We start from the raw sequence: 26,803 nt of genomic DNA on the forward strand, positions 1-26,803 counted from the left end.
TCCTTGCCAATCCTTCTGCCATTTATTTCTCTTTCTTACCTAATTGCACTAAGACCTTCGGTACAAAGTTGAACAGAAGTGAGAATAGTGGCATCCTTGTCTTGTTCCTGATTTTAAAAGATGTTCGACATTTTATTAAGAATGACATTTACTGGGGCAGCTGGGCGGCTCAGTTGGTTAAGCGTCCAACTCTTGATTTCAGCTCAGTTCATGATCTCAGTGTTGTGGGATTGAGCCCTGCATCAGGCTCTGTGCTCAGCTGGGAGTCCGCTTGAGATTCTCTCCTTCTTCCTCTGCCCCTCCTCTCTCTCAAATAAATAAATAAATAAATAAATCTTAAAAAAAAAAGACACTTACTGTAGGTTTTTGGTAGGTGTCCTTAAGTTCTCTTCTAGTTGTCTTTTGTAGTTTCTGTTGTGAATGGAATGTTTGACTTTACCATCTTTTTTTTTTTAGCATTGAGATTATCAGAGTTTTTTTTTTCCTTTTTTTCTGTTAATGTATTGAATAACATTTAAGATCTTATAATGTTTGACTACCTTTGCATTCCTGAGACAAATCCAACCTAGTCATGATGTATTCTATCTTTACAGATTATATTTAGTTTGCTGATATTTTGTTTAGTATATTTCTTCTGTGTTCATTAGTTAGATTGGTCTGTAATTTTACTCTCTTAAGCTGTTCATGCCCGGTTTTGTTACTGAGTTCATATTGGCTTTACAGGTATGATTAAAGATTATTCTCTCTTTCATTCTCAAAAATAGTTGATACAGTATTGGTGTAATCTGTATCTGGAAAAATTTGGGAGAACTCTCATGTAAAACTAACATGCCATGGGGCACCTGGGTGACTCAGTTGTTAAGTGTCTGCCTTGGGCTCAGGTCATGATACCAGGGTCCTGGGACCGAGCCCCATGTCCGGCTCCCTGCTCCGTGGGGAGTCTGCTTCTCTGCCTCTGCCTGTTGCTCCCCCTGCTTGTGCTCTCTCTCTCTCTGTCAAATAAATAAAAAATCTTAAAAAAAGAAAAGTAACATGCCTGATTTTGAGGGGGGGAGAAATTTTAACTTTCAGTTTTTAAAATGACTTTTGGACTCTTGATATTTTCTGTTTCTTCTAAGTCTGTTTTGATAAATTATATTTTTACAAAGTTCTGTCCATTTTGAAAAATGGTTTTTTTTTTTTAAGATTTTCTTATTTATTTGACAGAGAGAGCGCACGTGCTTGCGCACAAGCAGGCAGAACAGCAGGCAGAGGGAGAGGGAGAAGCAGGCTGGGCTCCCCGATGAGCAGAGAACCCGTCTGGGGCTCCATCCCAGGACCTGAGATCATGACCTGAGCCGAAGGCAGATGCTTAACCAACTAAGCTACCTAGGCGCTCCTTGAGAAATGTTCTAAATTATTGGCATAGAGTTGTTTATAGATTCTCTTCCCTTTAAAATTTTTGCTGCATCTGATTTTATGTTCTCTTTACTCCTAATTTATTTATTCCTGTTCTTTTTTGCGTAAATCCCACTAGAAGTTTTGTCTATTTTACTAAACTTGATGAAAGACCAACTTTTGGCAGTGTCAACCCTCTATATTTGGTTGTTAGTTTAAATAGTCTTTTAATTAACAGCTTTATTGAGGTAGAGTTAACATTCCATAAAAGTCATCCATTTTAAGAGTACAATTCAATTATATTAAATTTATATAGTTGTACAGCCATTACTGAAATCTAGCTGCAGACCATTTCTGCCACGCCAGAGATCATTTGTACCCATTTATAGTCAATATCCATTTCTACCCCACGCAACCACTAATCTACTTTGTAGAGTAGCCTTTTTTGCACATTCATATAAACAAAATTATACACATGGTCTTATACATCTGACTTCTTTCATTGGGCATATTTTGAGTTCATCCATGTTGTAGCATGTATCAATTGTCGCATTCCTTTTTATTGCCGAATAGGATTTCATTGCATGAATATATATTTTGTTTATACATTCAGTTGCTGGATATTTAGCTTGTCTTCACATTTTATTTTTTGTTTTTGTTTTTTTTTTAAGATTTTATTTATTTGACAGAGAGAGCGAGAGAGCACAAGCAGGAGGAGCAGTAGAAGGAGAGGGAGAAGCAGGCTCCATGCCAAGCAGGGAGCCCCATGCAGGGCTCAATCCCAGCACCCTGGGATCATGACCTGAGCTGAAGGCAGACGCTTAACCGTCTGAGCCACCCAGGCACCCCTTGTCTTCACATTTTGGCTATTATGAATAATACTTCTATGAGCCTTTCCTTGTAAGCCTTCATGTGGACATATGTTTTCATTTCTCTTGGGTAGACATCTAGGAGTGGAATTGTTGGGTTGTATGGTAACTTTATGTCTTACTCATAAAAGAAACTACCAAATTGTTTTTCAAAATGGCTGTACCACCTAACATTCCTACCAGCAATGTTTTCCAAGCTGTTTCACTATTTTACATGCCCACCATTCCAGTTTTTCCACATCCTTGCAAACTTGTTATTTTGTTGTTGTTGTTGTTGTTGTTTTATAAATAATAGCCATCCTTAGTGGGTGTGGTTGGTACCTAATTGTTGTTTATGATTTGCTTTTTTCCTAACACTAGACTATGAACAGTTGCTCATGGTATTCACATACACTGCTTTTTATTGGTAGTAATTTCCCACTTTTATTTCTGCTTTTAGTGATTTGAATCTTCCCTCTTTTTTTCTTAGTCATCTAGCTAAAGGTTTGTCAATTTTGTTGATCTTTTCAAATAACCAGCTTTAAAAATTTTTTTCTCTATTTTTCTATTCTCTGTTTCATTTATACTCACTCTAATCTTTATTATTTCTTTCCTTATGCCAGCTTTGGGTTTAGTTTGCTCTTCTTTTTCTGGTTTCTTCATGTGTGCCATTAAGTAATTGATAAGAGATGGTTCTTTTTTAATATTTACAACTGTAAATTTCCCCCTCAGCTGTATCTCATAAGTTTTGTTATGTTGTGTTTGTTTAAATTCATCTCAGCGTGTTTTCTTTTCTTTTTTTTTCCCCAAGGTGTTTTCTAGGTAAACTTGTGATTTTTTTCTTTCACCTACAGGTCATTTAAGACTGTTTTGTTTAGGGGCACCTGGGTGGCTCAGTCGTTAAGCGTCTGCCTTTGGCTCAGGTCATGATCCCAGGGTCCTGGGATCGAGCCCCACATCAGGCTCCCTGCTCCGCGGGAAGTCTGCTTCTCCCTCTCCCACTCCCCCTGCTTGTGTTCCTGCTCTCGCTATCTCTCTCTATCAAATAAATAAATAAAATCTTTAAAAAAAAAAAAAGACTGTTTTGTTTAATTTCCACATATTGGTGAATTTTCTAATTTTTTTCTGTTACTGAGTTCTAGTCTCGTTTTACTGTGGTTGGAAAAAGATACTTTGCATGATTTCAATCTTTTTAAGCTTATTAAAACTTGCTTTGTGGGTTAACATACAGTTCATCCTGGAAGATGTCCTATGTGCCCTTGAGGATGTATATTTTTACTGTTGGGGGGAGTGTGCTGTGTATGCCTGTTAGGTCTAATTGATTTATAATGTTTTAGTCTTTTACTTTTTGATCTGTCTGGTTGTTCTGTGTATTGAGAGTAGGCTACTGACATCTCCAGTTATTATTGTAGAACTGTCTATTTCTCCCTTCAATATTGTCAGTTTTGTTTCACATATTTTAGGGCTCTGTTGTTAGGTGCATATATGTTTATAATGGTTATATCTTTTTATTGGATTAACTTTTTTTCGACATATAATGTTCTCCTTTGTGTCTTATAACCTTCTTTGACTTTATGACTACTTTGCCTGACATAGCCACTCCAGGTCTCTTTTGATTATTATGTGCTTTCAGTATAATTTCCATTCTAAAATTTTCAACTTCTTTGTATCTTTTTATCTAAAGTAAGTTTCTTGGGGTGCCTGGGTGGCTCAGCTGGTTAAGCGTCCAGCTCTTGATTTCAGCTTAGGTCATGATCTCAGGATTGTGAGATTGTGCCCCGCATAGTGCAGGGCACTATGGGAATGGAGCTCGCTTAGGATTCTCTCTCCCTCTCCTCCTCTTCCCACACCCCCTTCCCTCTCTAAAAAAATAAATAAAATGAGTCTCTTATTGTCAGCTGTACTTTGATTAAAAAAGAGTCTCTTGAAGACAGCATATAGACAGTTTTTAATTCAATCTGCCAATATCTCTTGTGTGGAGAGTTTAATCGACTTATATTTAAACTAATTGTTGGTGAGGAAGGATTTACTTCTGCCATTTAGCTATTAGTTTTCAGTATGTCTTTTATGGTTTTTGTTCATCCGTTCCTCCATTACCACTTTTTTGGTATTTAGTTGAATTTTGGTAGTGGACCATTTTGATTCCCTTCTTTCCTTTTCTGCATATTTTTAATCTATTAGCGGTAACTTTAAGGATTATAAGTAACATGGGGTCCTGGGTGGCTCAGTCGTTAAGCGTCTGCCTTCAGCTCAGGTCATGATCCCAGGGTCCTGGGATCGAGCCCCGCATCAGGCTCCCTGCTCGGTGGGAAGCCTGCTTCTCCCTCTCCCACTCCCCCTGCTTGTGTTCCCTCTCTTGCTGTGTCTCTGTCTGTCAAATAAATAAATAAAATGTTTTTTAAAAAGTTTTAAAAAAAAGGATTATAGGTAACATCTTAAACTTACAGCAACCTATTTTGAATAATACCAAGTTAGTTTCATTAGTATACACACTGCTACACATCTCTGTCCCTCCTCCTTTATATTGTTATTGTCAGGGATTACATGTTTATACATTGTGTGTCTATTAGCATAAATTTATAAATATTGTTTTATACATTTGCCTTGTGAATCATATAGGAAAAAAAGTGTTGTTACAAACCGAAAGTACAATAATACTGGCTTTGACATTTACCTATGTAGTTAATTTTACTAATGTTACTTATTTCTTCTCATGGCTTTGAGTTACTCTCTGGTTACTTTTCATTTCAGCCTGAAGAGCTCCCTTTAGCATTTCTTATAGCTCAGTTCTGTTGGTAATGAACTCCTTCAACTTCTGTTTATCTAGAAATGTCTTCATTTCTCTTTCATTCTTGAATGATAGATTTGTTGCATATAGAATTTGTAGTTGCTACTTTTTTCTTTTAGAACTTTAAATATATTATCCCACTACCTTCTGGCCCCCATGGTTTCTGATGAAAAATTTGTTGTTAATCTTGTTTGTGGTATTTGCTTCTCTCTTGCTGTTTTCTAAATTTTCTCTTTATCCTTGTTTTTGTTTTTTTTTTAAGGTTTTATTTATTTATTTGTCAGAGAGAGAGCACCCACAAGCAGGAGGAGTGGCAGGCAGAGGGAGAGGAAGAAGTAGGCTCCCTGCTAAGCAAGGAGCCCAATGTGGGACTCGATTCCAGGACCCTGGGATCATGACCTGAGCTGAAGGCAGATGCTTAACCAACCGAGCCACCCAGGTGTCCCCAAATAAATAAATAAAATATTTTAAAAAAAAAAGAAATATTTCATTTTAGTTATGCTAGTTTTCAACTCTAGAATTTGTTTGGTTCCTTTCTATAATACTTTTTCCTTGTTGATACTCTTATTTTGTTCATGCATTCCCCACTCCCCATTTCTTTGTGGTTTCCTTTAGTTTATTGGGTATATTTGAGACAGTTAATTTAACATCTTTGAGTAGTAGTTCCACTGTCTGGACTTCTCAGGGATGTTTTTGTCAAATCTTGCTCCTGTGAATGGTTCATACTTTGTTCTTTCTTTGTGTGTATTGTAATTTTTTGTTGAGACCTGGATATTCCGATTACAATAATGTGGTATTCTGTAAATCTATTAACTCTTCAGTGATTGCTTATTTTTGCTTGTTGAGTGCTAGAGTCATCCATTTGTGATGTTTCCAAACTATTTTGCAAAGTATATAATTCTTTTTGTGTGATGTCACAAGTTTCTGTTCTTATTTCTGCAGTCAACTGGTAGCTTGAAAAAGATTTTTTCTGTAAATGTGTGACTCAAGAAGAGAGACAAAAAGAGTTTTATCTTTTTTTCTTTTTAAGATTGTATTTGTCAGAGAGAGAAAGCACAAGCGGGGAGGGGGGAGGTGGGAGCGGCAGGCAGAGGGAGAAGAGGGCTCCCAGCTGAGCAAGGAGCCCGATGTGGGACTCGATTCCAGGACCCTGGGATCATGACCTGAGCCAAAGGTAGATGCTTAACCGACTGAGCCACCCAGCCGCCCAAGAGTTTTATCTTTTTTTTTTTTATAAAAATTCTTTTTTTTTTTTTTTTTTTAAAGATTTTATTTATTTATTTGACAGAGAGAGACACAGTGAGAGCAGGAACACAAGCAGGCGGAGTAGGAGAGGGAGAAGCAGGCTTCCCGCGTAGCAGGGAGCCCGATATGGGACTCGATCCCAGGACCCTGGGATCATGACCTGAGCTGAAGGCAGACGCTTAACGACTGAGCCACCCAGGCGCCCGAGTTTTATCTTTTTTAATGTGACGGTAGACACCACCGGTAGAAGCCACTGCTGCAAGATGACTGAACTGATACAGATGTCTGTGCTGGTCCCTCAAGGTGCTGCTAGGCCAACCCAAATTCATAACTCCAAATTTTAGGAAGACATGAGCCCTATTATCCCTCCTGATGCATCAACCACTTCAGAAACGTGGGATCCTAATCCCCGCTGCTACGGAAGGAAGGGCTGAGGAATTGAGGGAAGGTGGTTGGTTTACACCTCTAGACTTAGGAAGGATCAGCACTCTCTTCCTTCATGTACTTCCCTGTTTGTTAATAAGTTTCTAGAGTTCTGAAACGGTTGATTACAATTGCTCTTTCCAGCTCAGTTTTTACTTTGGGGGAGGAACTGACCTCTAGATCCTCCTATTCTTACATTTTGCATCAGTGATGCTTTTGAACTGCAAATTTGATTTAAATTTGTTTTAAATTTGATTAAGGCCAGTTTTTCAATGTTTATTTTGGGGGCGCCTGGGTGGCTCAGTTGGTTAAGTGTCTGCCTTCAGCTCAGGTCATGATCCCAGGGTCCCAGGATCGAGCCCCACATCAGGCTCCTTGCTGAGCGTGAAGTCGGCTTCTCCCTCTCCCCCTGCTCTTCCCCCTGCTTGTGCACATGTGCACTCTCTCAAATAAAATCTCTTAAAAAAATTAAAAATTTTTATTTTATGGATAATGACTTTGATGTCATATTCAATAATTTTTTGCATAAACCATGGTGACAAAGATTTTTCTCCTGTGTTTAGCATGGCTGGATGGCAAACCTTTGTGATATAGGCAAGCCACAGAGGGGCTGGTAGGGGGAGCATAGCTTGGCTGGTGAGAACTGTCCAGGGAGTACAGGTGAGCTGCGTGGGGCTTACTGAGGGAACTGGTATATCCCTGCCAGCAGGAAGCCTTTGGGGTGCTAGTTTCCGTATCAGGAGAGCTGCAGAAGCCATCTCCAGGTTGAGTTTGCCAATGCTGCAAATTTGCTGAAAGACTACATGTCCTGGGCACGTGACGGAGTAGAGTTCTGCTACCCACTCTGCAGCAGCTGGAAACCACAGGAGAGCTCCTTTCTCCTTCCGTGTCTTTTTCAGTGCCCTCTATTAAGAAAATTTAACAGTTTCATGTTCATTTTGAAGGAGAAATGCTCATAGAAATTCTGTTATTACACACAAGATATCAAATGTTATTTAAATTAATAGGCCATCCTTTGAGGCTTGAAATTGTATAAATATACCAGTCCTCAGTATAATCATTATTAAAAACCTCCAAACTAGAGGTCTTATTAAGTAGAGATTTGAGTCACTATATATAGTTTCAGAGATGAAACTTCTAAAGCATCCTAAATAGAAATTACTCTACATTGTCATCAGTTCACTTCCATTGCACACGCAAGGAAATGGGAGTGTCTCTTTATTAGGGATTAGTCCACATTCTTTTGTAGGAGTCCATTGATATCTTTCTAAACTCAAAAGAATGGCTTTAACATTAGGCTTTAAAAACTTAACTCCTTTTTATCACAATAATTACTTTTAAGAACAGATATATGATCTTTTGAATGTAGATAAATCAGGTTATTTAGGACTTCAAATAATTTGTAACTATATGTGCAAATTAAAAATTTGCTTAATGATCACTTATATCATAGCTTATAAGAAGGGTTCCTATTCGGTTGGATTCATCAGTACCTTTCTGAGGGTGCCCTGGTCATGCTTTATTGATAGATACATATTTTGAATATCATTCCTGCTTATATCTGCTATAGATACTTATTTTGGTTGGTAAGGGCCTAGAGATAAATAAGTAAAATCCTTGATCCTTGGGGGCACCTGGGTGGTTCTGTCAGTTAAGCATCTGGCTTCAGCTCAGGTCATGATCCCAGGGTCCTGGGATTGAGCCCGCATTGGGCTCCCTGCTCAGCAAGGAATCTGCATCTCCGTCTCCCTCTGACCCTCCCCCTTCTTGTGCTCTTGTGTGCTTTCTGTCTCAAATAAATAAATAAAAAGTCTTCTAAAAAAAAAAAATCCTTGGGGCACCTGGGTGGCTCAGTCGTTAAGCGTCTGCCTTCGGCTCAGATCATGATCCCAGGGTCCTGGGATCGAGCCCCGCATCAGGCTCCCTGCTCTGCGGGAAGCCTGCTTCTCTCTCTCCCACTCCCCCTGCTTGTGTTCCCTCTCTCGCTGTGTCTCTCTCTGTCAAATAAATAAATAAAATCTTTAAAAAAAAAAAAAAAAATCCTTGATCCTTGTACAGGTTTCCTTTAGAAAGATACATCAGTGAGAGATTCTTTCTTTTTTAATCTTTCAAAGATTTATTTATTTATTTTAGAGAGAAAGCAGGAGCGGGAGGGGCAGAGGGAGAGGGAGAGAGAATCCCAAGGAGACTTCACATTGAGTGCCCAGTCCGATGTGGAGCTCAATCCCATGACCCCTGAGATCAGGACCTGAGCTGAAACCAAAGTCAGATGCTCAACTGACTGAGCCACCCAGGCGCCCAGGAGATACTTTCTTCCAAGGCTGTTTATTGAGTCTTTGGCACTAAGCTTTCTTGTACATATCTGTCCTAGGAAAACAATCTACATAAACATATATTATAGCAATGGAGGATCAGTAGATGCCCTGTTATTGCAAATCATAACAAATTATTACTGAAAATAATTAAATAGTATTTTCCCAAAAAAATTTTATTACTTTACCTATTTTATACAGATTCTCTTTAACTTTTTTGTTCTCAGATTCTTGGCTTTTATTACCTAGTACAGGTATAGTCAGTTCTAGTATACTTTGTAACTGATCCAAAGCAGATATTTACATTTTATTTACAGCTATCATTTTTCTCCCAATTTGTTTATCTAGTATCTCTGTTGATAATTTTTCTAGAATTTCTCTATAAGTCAGGTATTCTTAAGTAAGTCTTGTTAGTCTAATAGTCAGTTGTATAAGTAGTGGAAATAATTTCATTTAGAGGCACCTGGCTGGCTCAGTTGGTGGAGCATGAAACTCTTGATCTCAGGGTTTTGAGTTAAAGTCCTGTGTTGGGTGTAGAGATTACTTAAAAATAAAAAAATCTTTAAAAAAATAAAAAGAAAGAATTTAAATGTATTTTGTGTTTGTCTTGGGTATAAACATACTTTAAAAATTATTAAATAGTGCTCTGGTTACCAAAAACACAATTCATGTAACTTTTCTGTGTTTCAGAAACCTTTTTCCAAAAAGGACAAAGGAACTCAAATCAGTTGTTCATAGTGCTCCTGGCTGGAAATTATTTGGTAAAGTCCCTCCTAGAGAGAATCTTCAAAAAACTTCCAAAATCATTCAACAGGTAAGTACTAATATAGCCACGTGGTTTGTCTTAGCTTTTCAGGTATTTTTTCTTGATAATCATATTCCACTTTCATTCATACTTTTTCTACATATAAAATTTGGGGATTATTAGATATTTGTAGTAACCTTAATTTTTTTTTAAAAAAACACGCACTATTTTCAGTTATCTTTTATGGTTGTGAAAATTCTCGAAAGTGATAGAACATTGATTTTTTTTTTTCCTAGTTATTCCTTGGAGAGCTTTTTGGTTTTTTGTTTTTCTTCTTAGCTAAGCAGTCTTACCACATACTTTGACTTCTAATTGAATATGGTAGCGTTTGCCAGTGGCACAGATTTTATGGATGCAGGGAGTTGTCAGTCGGTGAAAGAGCAGAAAGCAAAAGCTGAGTAAATTTTGAGGTTGAACACCATCTTTGGTCACTTTTCTGGTGTTCTGACTGAACCAAGGACTTTGTGAGATAGGTGGATGTATAATCTGTTTCTAGTAATTTTGGAGTCAGTTCTTCTAATATCTGTATTAATGTCCATGTTCTGAAGCTCTTAAGAATTTCAGATCTTGCTTGACTCCTGAACTTGGGCTCCATCAGTACTAGGAGATAAGTGAGACTGGATCAGTTTGCAGGCATTTCTAAGTTCTGAGAAGTTGTTGCTCAGAAGGAGATATGTATGTAATACATTTCCTATCTCTCTCCTTCCCGAAGTTGTAGTTTTTCAGATTCAACACAACCATTGTGTATAAAAATAATCACATTAAGACAATAATCATCATTCAAATTGGAAAAAATACCTTCCATTAAGGATTTAATAGTGTTCCTTTTATTGCTCAAAGAAAAACTGGTTTCCCTGGCTATTAGTAGAAGAAAATTTTTAAATCTTTAAAAACATCTGTTGTAGTTAATTTTATTTACAATTAAAATATTGACTAGTTTATATAGCTGCTGGGACTTGAAACTGTAGTGTTGTGTTTTCCAGCCTGTGAACCTGGGCACTCCATGTGCTACAGCTAAGGCACTGGGGAACAGTGGCTAACTCAGTGATTTCCATGTCTGGTGGTTACAGTGCAGACTGTTAGCTTGAAATTATACACAATTTTGACATTAAGTGGCACTATATTTTTTTTCTGTGGCATCATATCTTTGTAAATCTGGTTTTCTGAGGTTGCTGTGATGAAAATCAGATACTGTGCAAAAATCAGTGTTCAACAGGAAATGAATGTGACCGGGTCCAATCTGATTTCAAGATTTGTGAAATTATACAGTGCACAAGAAGCATACATGCCTAATTAGTAATTGTGGCTATTTAAGAATGAAAGCCTTTTTCCCTTCAATTTATGTGTATTTTATCAAATGACTACTAAGTGTTAGGACATAAATCCTTATTAAGTTGTTGGGCATAACTACTTATTAAACAGAATACTTAGGTATTTCTATTGGTTTAGGGGGAACCTTGAAAAAATTAATGGTATGCTAAGGGTACTGTTAACCAAGAAAGTTTGGGAATTTTTGCTATCTCAACATCTTAAATTTTAACATTTTTTCCTAAAGTCTGAAAGTAACTTCTCTTGTCTAGAGTTTTCCAGAAGACCAAGTTCGCCCTCTAGAGGCAAAACAGTGGTCTTGCTATTGAAGGTTTGTATTCTTGACTTTATGATAGTTTACGTTAAATATGCATGTGCATACTTTTATATCTTTATGTAAACTAACATTCTGCAACAGGTCTCTAAATAAATTACTGGTTGGATAATTATCTGTTTACTTATATGCTGTATACTTTTAATTAGCTATTTTCATTTTGGAAAGCGAAGACGTCACATTCTCTGTTTCATGTATATTGTGTGAAAATTTGATGAGGGGTCAGGGAAAGAACAAGTCTTATTTTCATGTGGGACGAGGGAGTGGAGTTGATGCAGCTGCTCTCCTCTGTAGTCCTTTGTCTGGCCTTTTACAAATGATCGTATCTCCTACCTGCTCCTTTTAATTTTTGAACTTTCCAGCGACGTGTAGGTTAGTGTGTTATTTGGGTGCCTTTTCCATGGTTGTTTGTTTTCTGGGAGGTGTGGTAGATAGTGAAGTCTTTGTTCTTCTGATCCTTTACCCCCCCCCCTCAAAATATGTATCTTCCCATGAATGGAGCGTGTTTCTGCCTCTCCCTTTCTGCTTTGTCTTTCCCTGTTTGTATGTATGTGCTCTCCTCCCCATTTGTCTGACTTTGCTCTCCTCTTCCCTGCAGTTGTCATTTTCAAGGTGGGCATGATTTTCTTTTATTAGTAACAGTAAATTTATAACTTTGTGTCTCTGTTGCCACTTGAAAACATGTTTTTCACAGCCCTGAATTTTAAACTCTGTAAAACATTATGAACATAAAAGTTGTTGAGATCCTTTACCATGTACTGCTTTTGAATGAATATTATATGTTGAGAGTCAGAAATCAAAAATGAAGGATCAGTAAAGACATGAAGAATGTTAGGGCACATCTTTCATTCATTCTTTCTTTTTTTTTAAGATTTTATTTGAGAGGGAGTGCTCGAGCACGGTAGGGGGAGGTGTGGGGAGAAGCAGAGGGAGAAGCGGACTCTGTACTGGGCTTGGAGCCTGACGCGGGGCTTGACCAGAGTTGAAGGCAGATGCTTAACTGACTGAGCCACCCAGGCGCCCCAGGATACATCTTTCATGTTTTAGGGCAGGGCCTTACGCTATTCAGGCTGTAGAAAATGAAGGGAGCTAGTAATTCCAGTGTAAAAGTGCCTGAAAAAGTGAGGCAATGCTAAAAATACAGAAGGAAAGTACATTCTGCTGGGCTTTCTAAGGATTCCTTGCTTGCTTTTGAGTGGCAAAATAGTAAGATTTATTGAGAGATTAGAGGATGAGGAGTATTTCATAGGATAATAATTTTTTAAAGCAGATATTCAGAAAGGAGTTGATATATTCTTAAGTATGACTATATTATTGGGGCAGAATTTTCTTTTTAGTGGAACGACCTCTATAAGATTATAAAGTAACTATATAGAAAATTAAGGTTTTATTAACAAACTTTTTTCTTAATTATTAATTACACAATTAACACATGATTACATTCTCTATAAAAATGTAAGACATTATAGGAAGATATGTCTCATTTCACTTTCCCTTCACATTTTTAGGCCTTTTAAAATTCATTTTTTGTGTGGAAGCACATATAATTATGTGTGTATATTTTTACATATATGGGGTTATATATATATATTTTTTACTCATTTCAAGAACAGAATGTCACTATATATATATAAATTTTTTTTGCCTTATTTATCTTTCCTTGTTTTGCACCCATAACTTTTCAGAGATACATGAAGTTCATAAGTGAAAGATATTTGTAGGTTAAATTTTTTTTTTAAATTATAGTAAATTTTATTAAAGGTCTGATCAGTTTTAGTGCTTTTCATGATAACATAAAGCAACATAAAAATCATTTTAGGATAATAGCAAAGTCAAACTGACTCACGTTTGGCATTTAACTTGAATCAGTTCCCAAATCACATGAATATTCATAATATTATTTTATGAGGATTATCACATGTGTTCTCTTGCAGGTGTGAAATTCCTGCTTGTGGCCTTTTGAACCAGTTGGTGAGCCATATTAAAAATTGCATCTGTTAATAATAAATAGTATTTCAGTTATATTGTAATTCAATTGACCTAAGTTTTTGGTTTTTCTAAATTAATTGGCCAAAGTTGGAATGTAGCTACATTGTCGTCCGATCTCCAAACTGCAAGTAAGAATGATTACAAATGAGCCATGTTATGTATAATTGTAACATGATTGCATACTAGATTGAATATACCCTATTTATATCAAACTGACAGATCTTTTTTTGCTAGAAACTGTTTTTATATTGGCATCTTTAAATAAGAAAATGAGATTGTAATACTTAGATGATGTTTCCAGTTTTTCATCACTCATGTCTTTTTCTGAGTGAAGTTTCAGTTGAGAGGTTGAAACACTTTCACATAACTTTTGATAGGTAAGGGAAAAAACTTTTAAGACACTGATTTCTTAATCTGAGCACTTCAAAATGTCTTAAAAATCTAAAAGAATAGGTCACTCTCCTCAGTTAAGCCATTGCCTTTGAAATGTATTATTGCAGGAACAATAACATTATGAAAAGGACTAGAATATGTGTGCTTTGTGAGCAGTACTTAAATATATAACATTGTGAACGTGTTAGAGTTTAATATTCTGGTTAATAACTTGATTGGTGTAAAAAAATAACTTGATTGGTGTGTGCAGCATTAGAATATTTGAAAACAATTTGTTGGCTTTAATTATGCTTAAATATAGATACCTTTGGTATAAAATTTGAGTAGTGCAAAAAGTACCTACTTCCTTATTTGTGTTTAAATTGTGGAGGGGCTGGACTGCGTTCAGAATTTATTTTGAAAAAGTCCTTAAAATTGTTACACCCTTGCCTGTTTTATTTTCACCTTTGTTACCTAGTGTAATGTCACCTTGGGAAGCTAGTCAATAACTACCTTTCTGGCTGCGTGTGTGTTCTTTATTTTATAGTTAATGATAAAATATTGTCTTTCCTATGTGTGAATAAATTGATTTCATAAAAGTTAATTTGTATGGTCTGAAGGTTGAGAGAGGAATTCATAATAGCTCAGCCTGTGCTTCTTGGAGGGGAGAAAAGTATAAGCCTTAAGAAAGAAACTTGCTTTGGTTAAAGAAAACTAAAAGAATAAAAGCAGTAAGTTCTCACAAATTGAACTGGGTGGGATTTGGAGGAAAGTTTTTTGCTATCATCAGAGACAGAGACTTGGAAAAGGGTTACAGTCTGAAAATACTGACTACCTGTTATTTGATTCTGTAAATACATTTTGTATCAAAGTTATATTAAAAGTTGTATTCATTCTGTCTTTATGTCAGACTTGTATATTATGTTAGGCATCAAATTAGACTAAACAAAATTGTGCTAATAACTTTACCAAAATGAAGTTTACTAAGACATTCCTGTTTGCCAAGGGGTGATTAAATGTTTTGCCCCAAGGTTTCAGTTAAGGTTGAGTTATGTGATGGATTTTATTTCTCCTACTTCACAGATTCTGGAATAAAATTTAGAATCAGTAAAGGCATCATAATTGGCTTTATCCTCTCTACTCCAAGTGTGATGGTTTCCTGGCTCTTGGATCAAGTTGTGTAAGAGAGCCTCTTTATCTTGGGCAGGCATGGTCTTGAGGTGGTAGAGAGGTCCACATGGGAAGTCACTTCCATTTCTGAAACATTATTCTGGCTGTCTATAAACTATTCACAGCATATAGAAATATGATTGATGCAGCTTTAACATTAGCTCCTTTAGAAGGGGTGTTCTCACTGTCTACTGAAACTCAAAGTCAAGTCAGTTTATGTGTCAGGCTATTTTGGTTTTCATGTTGTCTTTGGAAGAGAAGCTCCTATTTTATTCTTTACTCTCCCCAGTTCTAGTATTTTACTTCTTTAAGAAGCTATTCCGAGACACTGGCCACCCTGCCTTTGAACCTATAGTCTGATCTTTTCTCACATTTCCCTCCTAGTCACCTTCTTTCTGGTAGATACCTTTAGCTACAGAGCCCAAGACATCAGAGTGTGGCAGAATACCATTCTGCTACCAGTTCACCATGTGACCTCATGTTAGCAAACTCTATAGCAGAAATTGAAGGACAAAATTCTTGAACTGATTCTAGATTCTTCTCTAGGATTGTCTGTTTTTTACTTCAGTAAATGCATAATTTATTCAACATATGTTGACTGTGTATGTTGGTTCAGGTTCTTGGGATATAAATAAATATGAGTCCTAGCCTTTGAATTATTCCAGTATAACTGTGGGGGGAGACATAGCTTCATATATAATTTTAATGATTTTGAGTGCTATAGTAGAGTTGTGAACTAAGTATGAAGAGTACAGATGAAAGAATAGTTAATTCTTTTCAGGGATGACATAATGAGTTGTGTTCTGAAGTATACTAACTGGTAGGAGTTTACAAGGTAGACAAGATGGGGAAAGCCATCCCAGAAAGAGGAAATTGAATGAGCAAGCAGGAATGCACAAGACTTTTTTAGTTAGTAGGCCAGTATATCAGGGATATAGGATAGATGGTGAAAGGTCATTAGCCACAAGATTAGAGAGCTGGGTTTTATCCAAAATACCTTCTTTAAAAAACATTTTATTTATTTATTTATTTATTTATTTATTTATTTATTTATTTATTTTAATGATTTTATTTATTTGTCAGAGAGAGAGAGCATAAGCAGGGGGGAGCAGGCAGAGAGAGAGAAGCAGGCTCCCCGCTGAGCAAGGAGCCCGATGTGGGGCTCGATCCGAGGACCCTGGGAACATGACCTAAGCCGAAGGCAGACACTTAACCGACTGAACCACCCAGGGGTCCCCCAAAATACTTTTAAATAAGGTACTGAGACATCAAATTCATATATTAGAAAAGTAATTTTGGAGGCATTATAGAAGCTAAATTAGAAAAAGTGGGTTGGCAAACAAGGACATTAAGATTTATTATAATAGTCTATGATTCTGGTTCCTAAATACAGTGGATTACCTAGAGAATGTGTTAAAAATACAGCCCCATACATTGAGTTCCTAATGTCAGATTTGTGTTTTTCAATTCTTATGTTTCTAGCTGGTTCTTTTTCAAATCTGCTGTATCACTTTTTACAGTTTACAGTTCCCTGCTGAAATTTCAAGCTTGGCCTTTATCTCCTTTAACATAGTAAGTATAGTTGTTTCATAGCCTGTGTCTGATAACTCCACTGTCTGCAAATTCTGTAGGTCTGTTTATATTGAAAATCATTTCCGCTAATTTTTTTTTAAGATTTATTTATTTGAGAAAGAGAGAGAGAGACAGTGCAAGCATGAATAGGGGGAGGGGCAGAGGGAAAGGGAGAGAGAATCTCAAGCAGACTCCCTGCCAAGTGTGGAGTCCCACATGAGGCTTGATCTCATGACCCCAAGATTGTGGCCTGAGCCGAAATCAAGAGTTGGACACCTAACCGACTGAGCCACCCAGGTGCCCCTCTGTTAGTTTCTGTTAGATGCTATTTTATCTCTGTGCATGCCTAGTTACTTTTGCTTTGTTACTGGATATAATATTTGGAACATGATATGTAGAAAACAGTTTGAAGGCTAAGGTGATATCATCCTTGAGAGATTTTAATTTATGTCTCTCAGGTACCTGATGGTGCTAGTTATCTAGTTTTTTCATCCTTTAAAATGAGGCAAAGCTCAGATGGAATCTGTTTTTCTTATTTTTCTTATTAATTTGAAAACATTTTTTGATTGTTAAATCAACTTTTCATTCCTGGGATAAACTCCCAGTTAGTCAGTTATTATCCATTTTGTATATTGCTGGATTTGGTTTGCATATATATTTTTTTAATTGATAAACTTTTTTAGAATAGTGTTGGATTCATAGCAGAATTGAGCAGGAAGTACAGAGAGTTTCTATATACCTCCTGTCCCCCACCCCACACACAACCTCCGCACTGTTGACATCCTGTACCACCATGTGGTACGTTTGTTACAATCAGTGAATCTACACTGACACATCATAATTACCCAAAGTCCATAGTTTACATTAGGGTGTATTCTTGGTGTTGTACATTCTAAGAGTTTTGACAAATGTGTAATGACATTATAGTATTATATGGAATAATTTCACTTTATTCATTAATGAATAAAGCTGCAATAAACATCCACAGGCAGGTTTGGTTTTTTTTATGGATATAAATTTCCATTTCATTTGGGTAAATGCCAAGGATTCTGATTGCTGGATCATATGGTAAGGATATGTTTAGTTTTGTAATAAACAACCAAACTATCTTCCAAACTGGGTATACCATTTTGCATTCTCATCAGCAGTGAATGAGAGTTCCTATTGCTCCACATCCTCATCAGCATTTGTTACTCAGTGTTTTGGATTTTGAGCATTCTAATAGGTACACAGTAGTATCTTACTGTTGTTTTAACTTGTAGTTCCCTATTAACATACGAGTTGGAGCATCTTATGTTTACTTGTCATCTATATATCTTCTTTAGTGAGGTCTCTCTTCAGATCTTTTGCCATTTTTTAACTGGGTGGTTCATTTTAAAACAGTAAGAACAGGGCACCTGGGTGGCTCAGTCAATGAAGTGTCCGACTCTTGATTTTGGCTCAGGTCATGATCTAATAGTCGTGAGATTGAGTCCCATGTTGGGCTCTGTGCTAAGCAGGGAGGGAGACTGCTGGAGATTCTCTCCCTGTACTTCTGCACCCCCCCCCCCACTTGGTTGTTCATGCTCTCTCACTCTCTCTCTCTAAAAATAAGTAGATTTTTAATATATATATAACAATAAGAACAGAACTCAGTAGACTTTTAAGAGGTTTTTGTTCTTTTTATTATTAACATATAATGTATTATTTGTTTCAGGGGTACAGGTCTGTGATTCATCAGTCTTACACAATATACAGCACTCACCACATAACACATACCCTTCCCACTGTCCATCATCCAGCCACCCCATCCCCCCACCCGCCTCCCCTCCAGCAACCCTCAGCTTGGCTAGTATCCAAAATCTGTAAAGAACTTATCAAACTCAACACCCAAAGAACAAATAATCCAATCAAGAAATGGGCAGAAGACATGAACAGACATTCATTTCTCCAAAGAAGACATCCATATGGCCAACAGACACATGAAAAAGTGCTCAACATCACTCGGCATCAGGGAAATACAAATCAAAACCACATTGAGATACCACCTCACACCGGTCAGAATGGCTGAAATTAACAAGTCAGGAAATGACAGATGTTGGCAAGGTTGGGGAGAAAGGGGAACCCTCTTACACTGTTGGTGGGAATGCAAGCTGGTGCAGCTACTCTGGAAAACAGTATGGAGGTTCCTCTAAAAGTTTAAAATAGAGCTACCCTATGACCCAGCAATTGCACTACTAGGGATTTACTCCAAAGATACAAAAGCAGTGATCCGAAGGGGCACCTGTACCCGTGTTTATAGCAGCAATGTCCACAATAGTCAAACTATGGAAGGAGCCCAGATGTCCATCAACAGTGAATGGATAAAGAAGTGGTCTATATATACAATGGAATACTACTCAGTCATCAAAAAAATGAAATCTTGCTGTTTGCAAGGATGTGGATGGAACTAGAGGGTATTATGCTAAGTGAAATAAGTTAGAGAAAGACAATTATGATTTTACTCATATGTGGAATTTAAGAAACAAAACAGAGGATCATAGGGGAAGAGAGGGAAAAATAAGACAAAATCAGAGAGGGAGACAAACCATAAGAGACTCTTAATTATAGAAACAAACTGAGGGTTGCTGGGTCGGGGGGGAATGGGGTAACTGGGTGATGGACATTAAGGAGGACACATGATGTGATAAGCACTGGGTGTTATATAAAACTGATGAATCATTGAACTCTGCCTCTTAAGCTAATAATATACTATATGTTAATTGAATTTAAATTTAAAAAAAAAATAGTTCCTTTCCCCTCCTACTGCTAGAAGCATGCGGGGATTTTTCTCTAATCGTCACTCTAGACCTGGTAGAGTTACTGGAGGTAAAACTCAACAGAAGTATGTGGGATTGGGTCCTCTTGTAGTTGTAGCTCTCAGACCTGTGCACGCTGTGCCTCCAGCCATTTTTCAATGATAGAATTATAGTTCATGTTTTCCTGCCCTGGGATTTGTTCCCACAGCCGTTTGTGCTCGTGGCTTTCTGCTCTGTTTCTTTATATCCACCTACCTATCTCCATTTTGTGGGGCACAGTTCGCCCTGTGGCTTTACTTCTCTGATAGGTCCAAGAAAAGTTACTAATATTTTTAGTTTGACTTTTTTACTTGTTAGGATGGAGTGGCAGCTTCTAAGCTTCCTCCATGCTAGACCAGAAACCAGAAGTCAATTTGCTAATATTTTGTTAAGAATTTTCATTTAAGATACTAGTCTGTAATTTTCTTTTAATATCTTGGTCTGATTTTAGTATTGGGATAATGCTGGCATCATTGAATGCATTGAGAATGATTCCTTCCCCCTCTATTCTGAAAGAATTTGTGTAAAATTAGTATTATTTCTTCCTTAAATGTTTGGTAGAACTTGTTAGTGAAATTATCAAAGGCAAAGTTTCTCAACCTCAGTGCTATTGACATTTTAGGCCTTGTAATTATTGTTGTGGGAGACTTTCCTCTGCAATGTAGCATATTTACCAGCTTCCCTACCCACTAGATGCCAGGAGCCACACTCCACCCCTACCCCGAGTTGTGGCAACCAGAAATGTTGCCTGGGGGCCAAAGTTGACCCCAGTAGAGAACTACTGACAAAAACCAAATATGGAGGTTTGTTGTTATTTTTGAGTAAATTTTTAAATATAAATTCATTATTTTAATTGCCATTGGGTCATCAAGTTTTCTATTTCTTTTTGAGTCCATTTTGGTAGCATGCTTTCAAGAGGTTTTTACATTTCATCTGTGTTGTTGGATTTATTGGAATAAATTGTTCTTAATATTCTCATTCTTTTAAAGTCTACTGGATGTGTGATATGGATAGAGATCATCTCTTACGTTTCTGATTTTAGTAATTTTTGTCTTCTCTTTTTTCTTGACCAGTTTTACCAGAAGTTTATCAATTGTAATGATTTTTTAAAATACATGCCTTTAATTTCACTGATTCTTACCTCCTCTCTGTTTCCTATTTCATTTATTTTTGCTCTTCATTGTTTACTTTTTTCCTCTTACTTTGGATTTGTTTTTGCTTTTTTTCTAGTTTTTTTTAAGGTGGATCACTGATTTTAGGCCTTTCACCCTTTTAATATAAGTATATTAAGCTTATAAATTTCCCACTAACCATGCTTTAGCTATAGTCCACAAGTTTCAGTATTTTCATTTTTTGCTCCATTTCAAATGTTTTTTTCTTTTTTTTTTTTTGTTATTGCCTTTACTAATGTTTATTTGGAAATGTATCATTTTAATTTTCAAATATTTCAGAATTTGCCAGATAAGTTTCTGTAAATGATTTCCAATTTAATTCCTTTATGGTCATATAATATACATTATACAACTTCAGCCTTTTTTAAGTTTGAGACTTGTTTTATGCGTCAGACATAGCTTGTCTTAGTGAATATTCCTTGTGCACTTGAAAAGATTGTGCATTCTGCAGATGTTGGGGGAGTGTTATGTAAATATCAGTTAGGTCTTGTTAGAAGATAGTGTTGTGCGAGTCCTGTATGATTTTTCTGATTTTCTGTTCTATGAATTACTGAAAGAGGAATAATAAAATCTCCACCACAGTCTACTTTGTTGTTTCTCCCTTTCCTACATGTGTTTTGAAGCTTGTTTTTGTCTTCTTGATGAATCAGCCTATGAAGTTTTTGTCTGACTTTAATTTATCCATTGCAGCTTGCTTTCAAGTAGTGCTTGCATGATGTTTGTTTTTCTGTTCTTTTCCTTTTTATTCATCTTTATATTTAAAGTTGGTTTCTTATATAACATATTTGAATCTTTTTTATACCATCTGAAATGCTGAGCTTTTTGTAAATGAGTGTCATTTAATGTCATTATTGATGTGACTTGTTTTAAATTTACCATCTTGCTATTTCTTTTCAAATTGTCCCATCTGGTCTTTGTTTCTTTTTTTCCCCTTTTCCTGCCTTCTTTTGGATTAAGTGAGTATTTTTAGTACTCCATTTTATTTCCATTATTAGCTTATTAGATATATCCTTGTTTTAGTTTTTCAGTGGTTGTCTTGACCAACAGTTCTCAAGTGTTTCAGTTTCATTGGATTTGTAGTTATTAACGACCTCAAAGACTTTTTGCTTAAGTTGATTATCATTTATTACTATACCCAAAGTTAAAGCTGAAATGTTGAGGTATTTATTAATTCATTTTAAAATAATGTTAGTAAAGTCATTACATGTTAACATAAGTAACATTTATGTTAACTGTGTTTTTAAAAGTATTTTTAAAAAACTGGTGGGGGGCGCCTGGGTGGCTCAGTCGGTTGGGCGGCTGCCTTCGGCTCGGGTAGTGATCCCAGGGTCCTGGGATCGAGCCGCGCGTCGGGCTCTCTGTTCGGTGGGGAGCCTGTTTCTCCCTCTCCCTCTGCCCCTGCTTGTGTTCCTGCTCTCGCTGTAGAATGGATAAATAAAATCTTTAAAAAAAAAAAAAACTGGTAGGAAGAGTGCCATTGTTTTACTTTTTCTTATCTCTTTGAAGTCTGGCTTAATAAAAGAAGGCTAGATTAAATATCTACTCTTGCTTTCAATTTCTTGCTGTATGTTGTTTTGGTTTACATCTGTGAAGAAAATCTGGCCTCAAACAGATAATGTAGACAGTGTTTAAAAACAAAATTCAGCCAAGTAAATGTGAAGATCTAATTGGCTTTATTAAGCGATTTATGAATTGCATAGCATCCCATTCAGCAGGTAGAGGGGAGCTCTGAGGAGCTGTACAAAATGGAAGGTTTTTGTAGGAAGGAGGGTGGGTCAAGAAGTTACTGGCAGAAGAAAAGAAAGGATGGTTTCAGGCAAAGTTGCCCTTTTTTAGGGAAGACCCTTTAAGGGGTCTTATGATGCAGATTACTTCATCTTCTTTTGTGGGGGGGTGGGGAGAGAGGATGGAGAGGGCCCAGTGACAGATTACCACATTGGTACTGACCAGAAAATTCCTGACTGACTGATTAATAAGACTACATTTCTGGGGCAGGTTGAAACTGCAGTTAGGTTAGGTATCAAGCCTCTGTGTGGTCTAAGTGACTCCATTTGGGGCCTGTGGTTTTCTTTTTTAACAACTGTAAAGGGAAGAGCATTTTAATAGCCTTTTCAGATATTTGTGGATATTTTTCTTTGGTACACTCAAATTCATCAAGTGGTAGTTTTTTAAAGGTTAAGTTCTATTGTGGAATCTGAAAATATGTAACTCTGTTATATTAAAATCCATTGGTCTCTCTTGCACTTTGAATGGATGTTTTTACCCCTATGTGGTTTCATATTATTATGCATTGATCATTTGGAAAATACTGGTTTGCCATATTACAGATCATTTAAATGTTGTAATATTTTATTATAGACTATTTAAAAATTACAGTAATATCATCACTGATTTCATCTGAAAAATTTATTGGAAACTGTCAAACATGGCATTTATAAGTTTTGCAGAATTTCAATTTCACTTGAAAGGTTGACTTTTATTATTGACAATAATTACTTACAGTTGCTTTCCTTGAAATCACTTGCTCACTTCATCCTTTTTTGTTTTAATAAACTTTATGTTGGAATAACTTTAGATTTATAGAAAGGTTGGGAAGAAAATACAGGGAGTTCCTGTATAATAATTCATTCATTTTTCATTAATGCTAATATTACTTGCATTATTCTGGACTTTTGTCAAAACTAAGAAATTGACGACTGACACTGGTACATTGCTGTTAACTAAACTCCAGACTTCATTTGGATTTCACCAGTTTTTCTACTTAGGTCCTTTTACTGTTCCAGAATCCAATCCAGAATACCACATTGTATTTTGTTATCGTGTTTCTTTGTCTCTATGGCCTTTGACAATTTCTCAGTCTTTCCTTGTTTTTATGAACCCTGACACTTTTGAGTGGTGCTGGTCAGGTGTTTTCCAGCATGTTCCTTAAAAGAAAGACTATTTTATCTCTACCCTCAGTATTTCTGACACCAACTGTGTAGGGTTTTTCCCCCCATGCTGACCAATTCTTTGACACCAGCAGGGTGTCCCACAATTGAATTCAATTCTGACACTATTTACCTGGAGTCAGTGTCAGATTCCACAGCTTAAGAGCTCAGTCCTACATGCCCGCCCCCCGCCCCAAGCCAATTCCAGGTCCCAGCTTCTAGTACTTCTGACCATCCAACTATAAATTGGAGACTCTCATGATTCCCTCCTTGGGTTTGATAATTTGCTAGAATGACTCATAGAACTCCAGAAAATGGTTTACTTACTAGATTTAGATTGCCAGTTTTATAAAAGGTTAAAACTCATGAACAATCAGATGAAAGAGATACATAGAGCAAGGTATATGGAAGAGGTGTAGAGTGTCAATGACTTCTCCATGTGCATCACCCTCGCACACCCCCATGTGTTCACCAACCCAGGAGCACTCTAAATTGTTTGTTAGGGCTTTTTATGGAGGCTTCATTATGTGGGCATAATTGATTGACTCACTGGTCATTAGTGATTAACTCAACCTCCAGCACCTCTCCCCTCTCCAGAGGTAGGGGGTGAGGCTGAAAGGTCCAACCCTCTCATTACAGGGTTGGTGCCCCTGTCAACTAGCCCCTATCCTGAGGATATCCAGGAGACTTCAGCTACCCATCATCTCATTAGCATACAAAAAAACCCCACTTCATTCAGAAATTTCAAGGGTTTTAGGATCTGTGTGCCAGGAAACAGAGACCAAATGTATATATTTATTATGTCAGGTCCTCAATTTGGGTTTGTTTGATGATTTCCTTATGACTTGACTGGGGTTGTATTTTTTTGGAGGAATACCATGGAGATGAAGTGCCTACTTTGTACAAATTTGAGAAAATATCTGCCAGATACTCAAGTCTGGATAAGTATAGTTTGCTATTAGTGTTCTTTTAATTAAAAAAATAGTGTCCATAGGGGCGCCTGGGTGGCTCAGTTGTTAAGCGTCTGCCTTCGGCTCAGTTCATGATCCCAGGGTCCTGGGATTGAGCCCCACATCGGGCTCTCTGCTCTGCAGGAGGCCTGCTTCTCCCTCTCCCCTGCTTGTGTTCCCTCTCTGGCTGTCTCTCTCTGTGTCAAATAAATAAAATCTTTAATAAAAAAATAAATTAAAAAATTAAAAAGAACGCAAAGTAATTAAAAAAAAAACAGTGTCCATAGTAAAAGAGGTTTGGCCCCTTTACCACTCAAATAATTGCACGAATGCTTTTTCTCTAGACAACCATTGTACTTTGGTGTGCAGCAGAAGTTCCTTATGTATACATCTCCTTTTATCACATAAAATATTAAAGAGATGTTTATTATAGGTCAAGATTTAATATAATTAGTAATATTTACTGTTTAATCATAGATATTCTTAAGTGAAACTGACCAGACTTCCCCCATTCCCTTTTTGTTTTTTAATTGTGAGTACATGCCACTGTGAATACAGTGATTAGTAGTACAGTTGGAGTCTGCCTTGATTTGTGCTAGAGTACCAACAGTTTTATTTAACGTTGCTTTAGCGCCAGGAGAGCTAATGTTAATACATTGACAAGGACAAACTATTATGAATATAGTTTTGACTTTGCAGGCCCAATGAAAGCATCTCTGGGACACTGTTGAGAACTGCTGCAGGAGGGCTTGTGATACTTTACCACAATCTACCCTCAAATAGTGTTTTATTACTTTGAGTATGATGTAATAACCTTATAACAGTGTATTGCCATTCTTTCCCTTTTGATTTTTGTGCTGTAAACCCCTTAATACGTTGATAATATGTTTGCTTTAAGTAGTCCTATATCCTTTAGAAATATTTAAGTGACTTTTATATTTTTGTTTGTTCTTTATGTCTTTTCCAAAATGTCTTTTTATATTTTTCCATATTTACTATTTCAGTGCTTTTCATTTCTTTGTGTAAACTCATGTTTTCAAATGATATATTCTTTCTGCCTGAAATTTCCTTTAAAATATAGTTCAGGTCTACTGACAACATATTCTCTCAGCTTTTGTTTGAAAACAAATTTTATGCTTTCTTCTTTTTTTTTTTTTTTTTTTGAGTAAACTCTGTGTCTAATGTGGGACTTGAACTCACGACACCAAGATCAAGAGTTGCATGCTTTACCGACTGAGCCAGCTAGACACCCCTGTTATGCTTTCATTTTTGAAAGATATTTAATCTCGGTATGGAATTCTAAGTCAACAGGGTTTTTCCCCCCTCATTGTTTTATTTTTTTCTTTCAGCATTTTAAAGATTTTTTTCCATTCTCTTCTGACTTGCATAATTTCAGATGGGTCTGAGCATTCAGGTCTCTCCTGAGTGTCCTGTGTATTCAGTGATGACTTTACATTTTGGGTGGTGGGAATGTGAATACTTCTCATCTCTGAGTGAGCTCTGCAGACTGATTTTGCTTACTGCTCCCAGTAACTGTTCTTTTCCCAGATGCTGTTTTTTGCCCTGTCTTGTGTTTTGCCTTACACACAGGTTAGTATTTAGCCGAAGACTCAACTGGCCTCCTGTGTGTGCAGATTCCTGGAGCTCTTTTTCAGTGGACTGCTTTCTTTTCTACTACTCTGGTACACAAATTTTGGTCCCTCTCAGCCATTCTAAACTCACAGCCAGTTTTTGTTTGAGTTCCCCCTTTCTCTACTGATGTCTAGAATAGCCTTCACGCGCAGTGGAGTGATATTAGGCTTACCTTGTTTCCCATTTGTCAGGGATCATCACAAAGGCTGTTTTCAGCAAGAAAGTTGCTATGAATTACCTAGTACCCCATGTGGGAATCTACCCTATCCTTCAAAGAATTGGCCAGTTTGTGTGTGTGTGTGCGCGTGCACGCGTAAGTGTAATTTTTAGGAATGTAGGTGAAAATAAAATGCTTATTTAAGTTTCTAATTACATATTCAAATCACATAGTATAAAAATAATGTGTGATAATGTTTTTTATTCAGAACTGTTTGCCTACATCTTTGACATCAATATGTTCAGGATCACTGTGACCAGTTTTGGGGTCTCTAACCCCAGAGCACATTATTTTCACTTTTGTCCAAGCTGTAGAAGATAGAGTTCTTTTTTTTTTTTTTAAAGTAGGCTCCACGCCCAGTATGGAGCCCAGCATGGGGCTTGAACTCATGATCCTGAGATCAAGACCTGAGCTGAAATCAAGAGTTGAACACTTAACTGAGCCACTCAGGTGCCCCAAAGATATAGTGCTTTTGATTCTACATATTATCTTCCTATGAGAAATTTTGTCTCAAGCCATAAATTTCCAAGTGCATTCCTTTTTTTC

General features: G+C 36.8%; 1 protein-coding gene across 8 annotated transcripts in view; it reads left to right on the top strand.

The window, feature by feature from the left end:
- Positions 1-26,803, top strand: part of TBC1D12 (TBC1 domain family member 12) — a 103,825-nt gene that overhangs the window by 30,913 nt on the left and 46,109 nt on the right. For 3 of the 8 annotated variants that reach the window (XR_004302679.1, XM_032432186.1, XM_032432185.1), the window contains exon 2: positions 9,684-9,807. Coding sequence is in view for 3 of the 8 variants with exons in the window: in XM_032432186.1 (XP_032288077.1) it covers positions 9,684-9,807 (124 nt within the window). In the remaining 5 variants the exon portion in view is untranslated. Of the gene's footprint in view, positions 1-9,683; positions 9,808-13,375; positions 13,412-13,526; positions 13,558-14,897; positions 14,982-16,473; positions 16,544-25,644; positions 26,091-26,803 lie in introns of those variants that run through there. The other 5 variants (XM_032432193.1, XM_032432188.1, XM_032432194.1 and 2 more) reach the window with 5 other exon arrangements.

This window comes from Phoca vitulina, unplaced genomic scaffold, assembly GCF_004348235.1.
Source record: "Phoca vitulina isolate PV1807 unplaced genomic scaffold, GSC_HSeal_1.0 scaffold48, whole genome shotgun sequence".
Taxonomy (NCBI): Eukaryota; Metazoa; Chordata; class Mammalia; order Carnivora; family Phocidae; genus Phoca; species Phoca vitulina.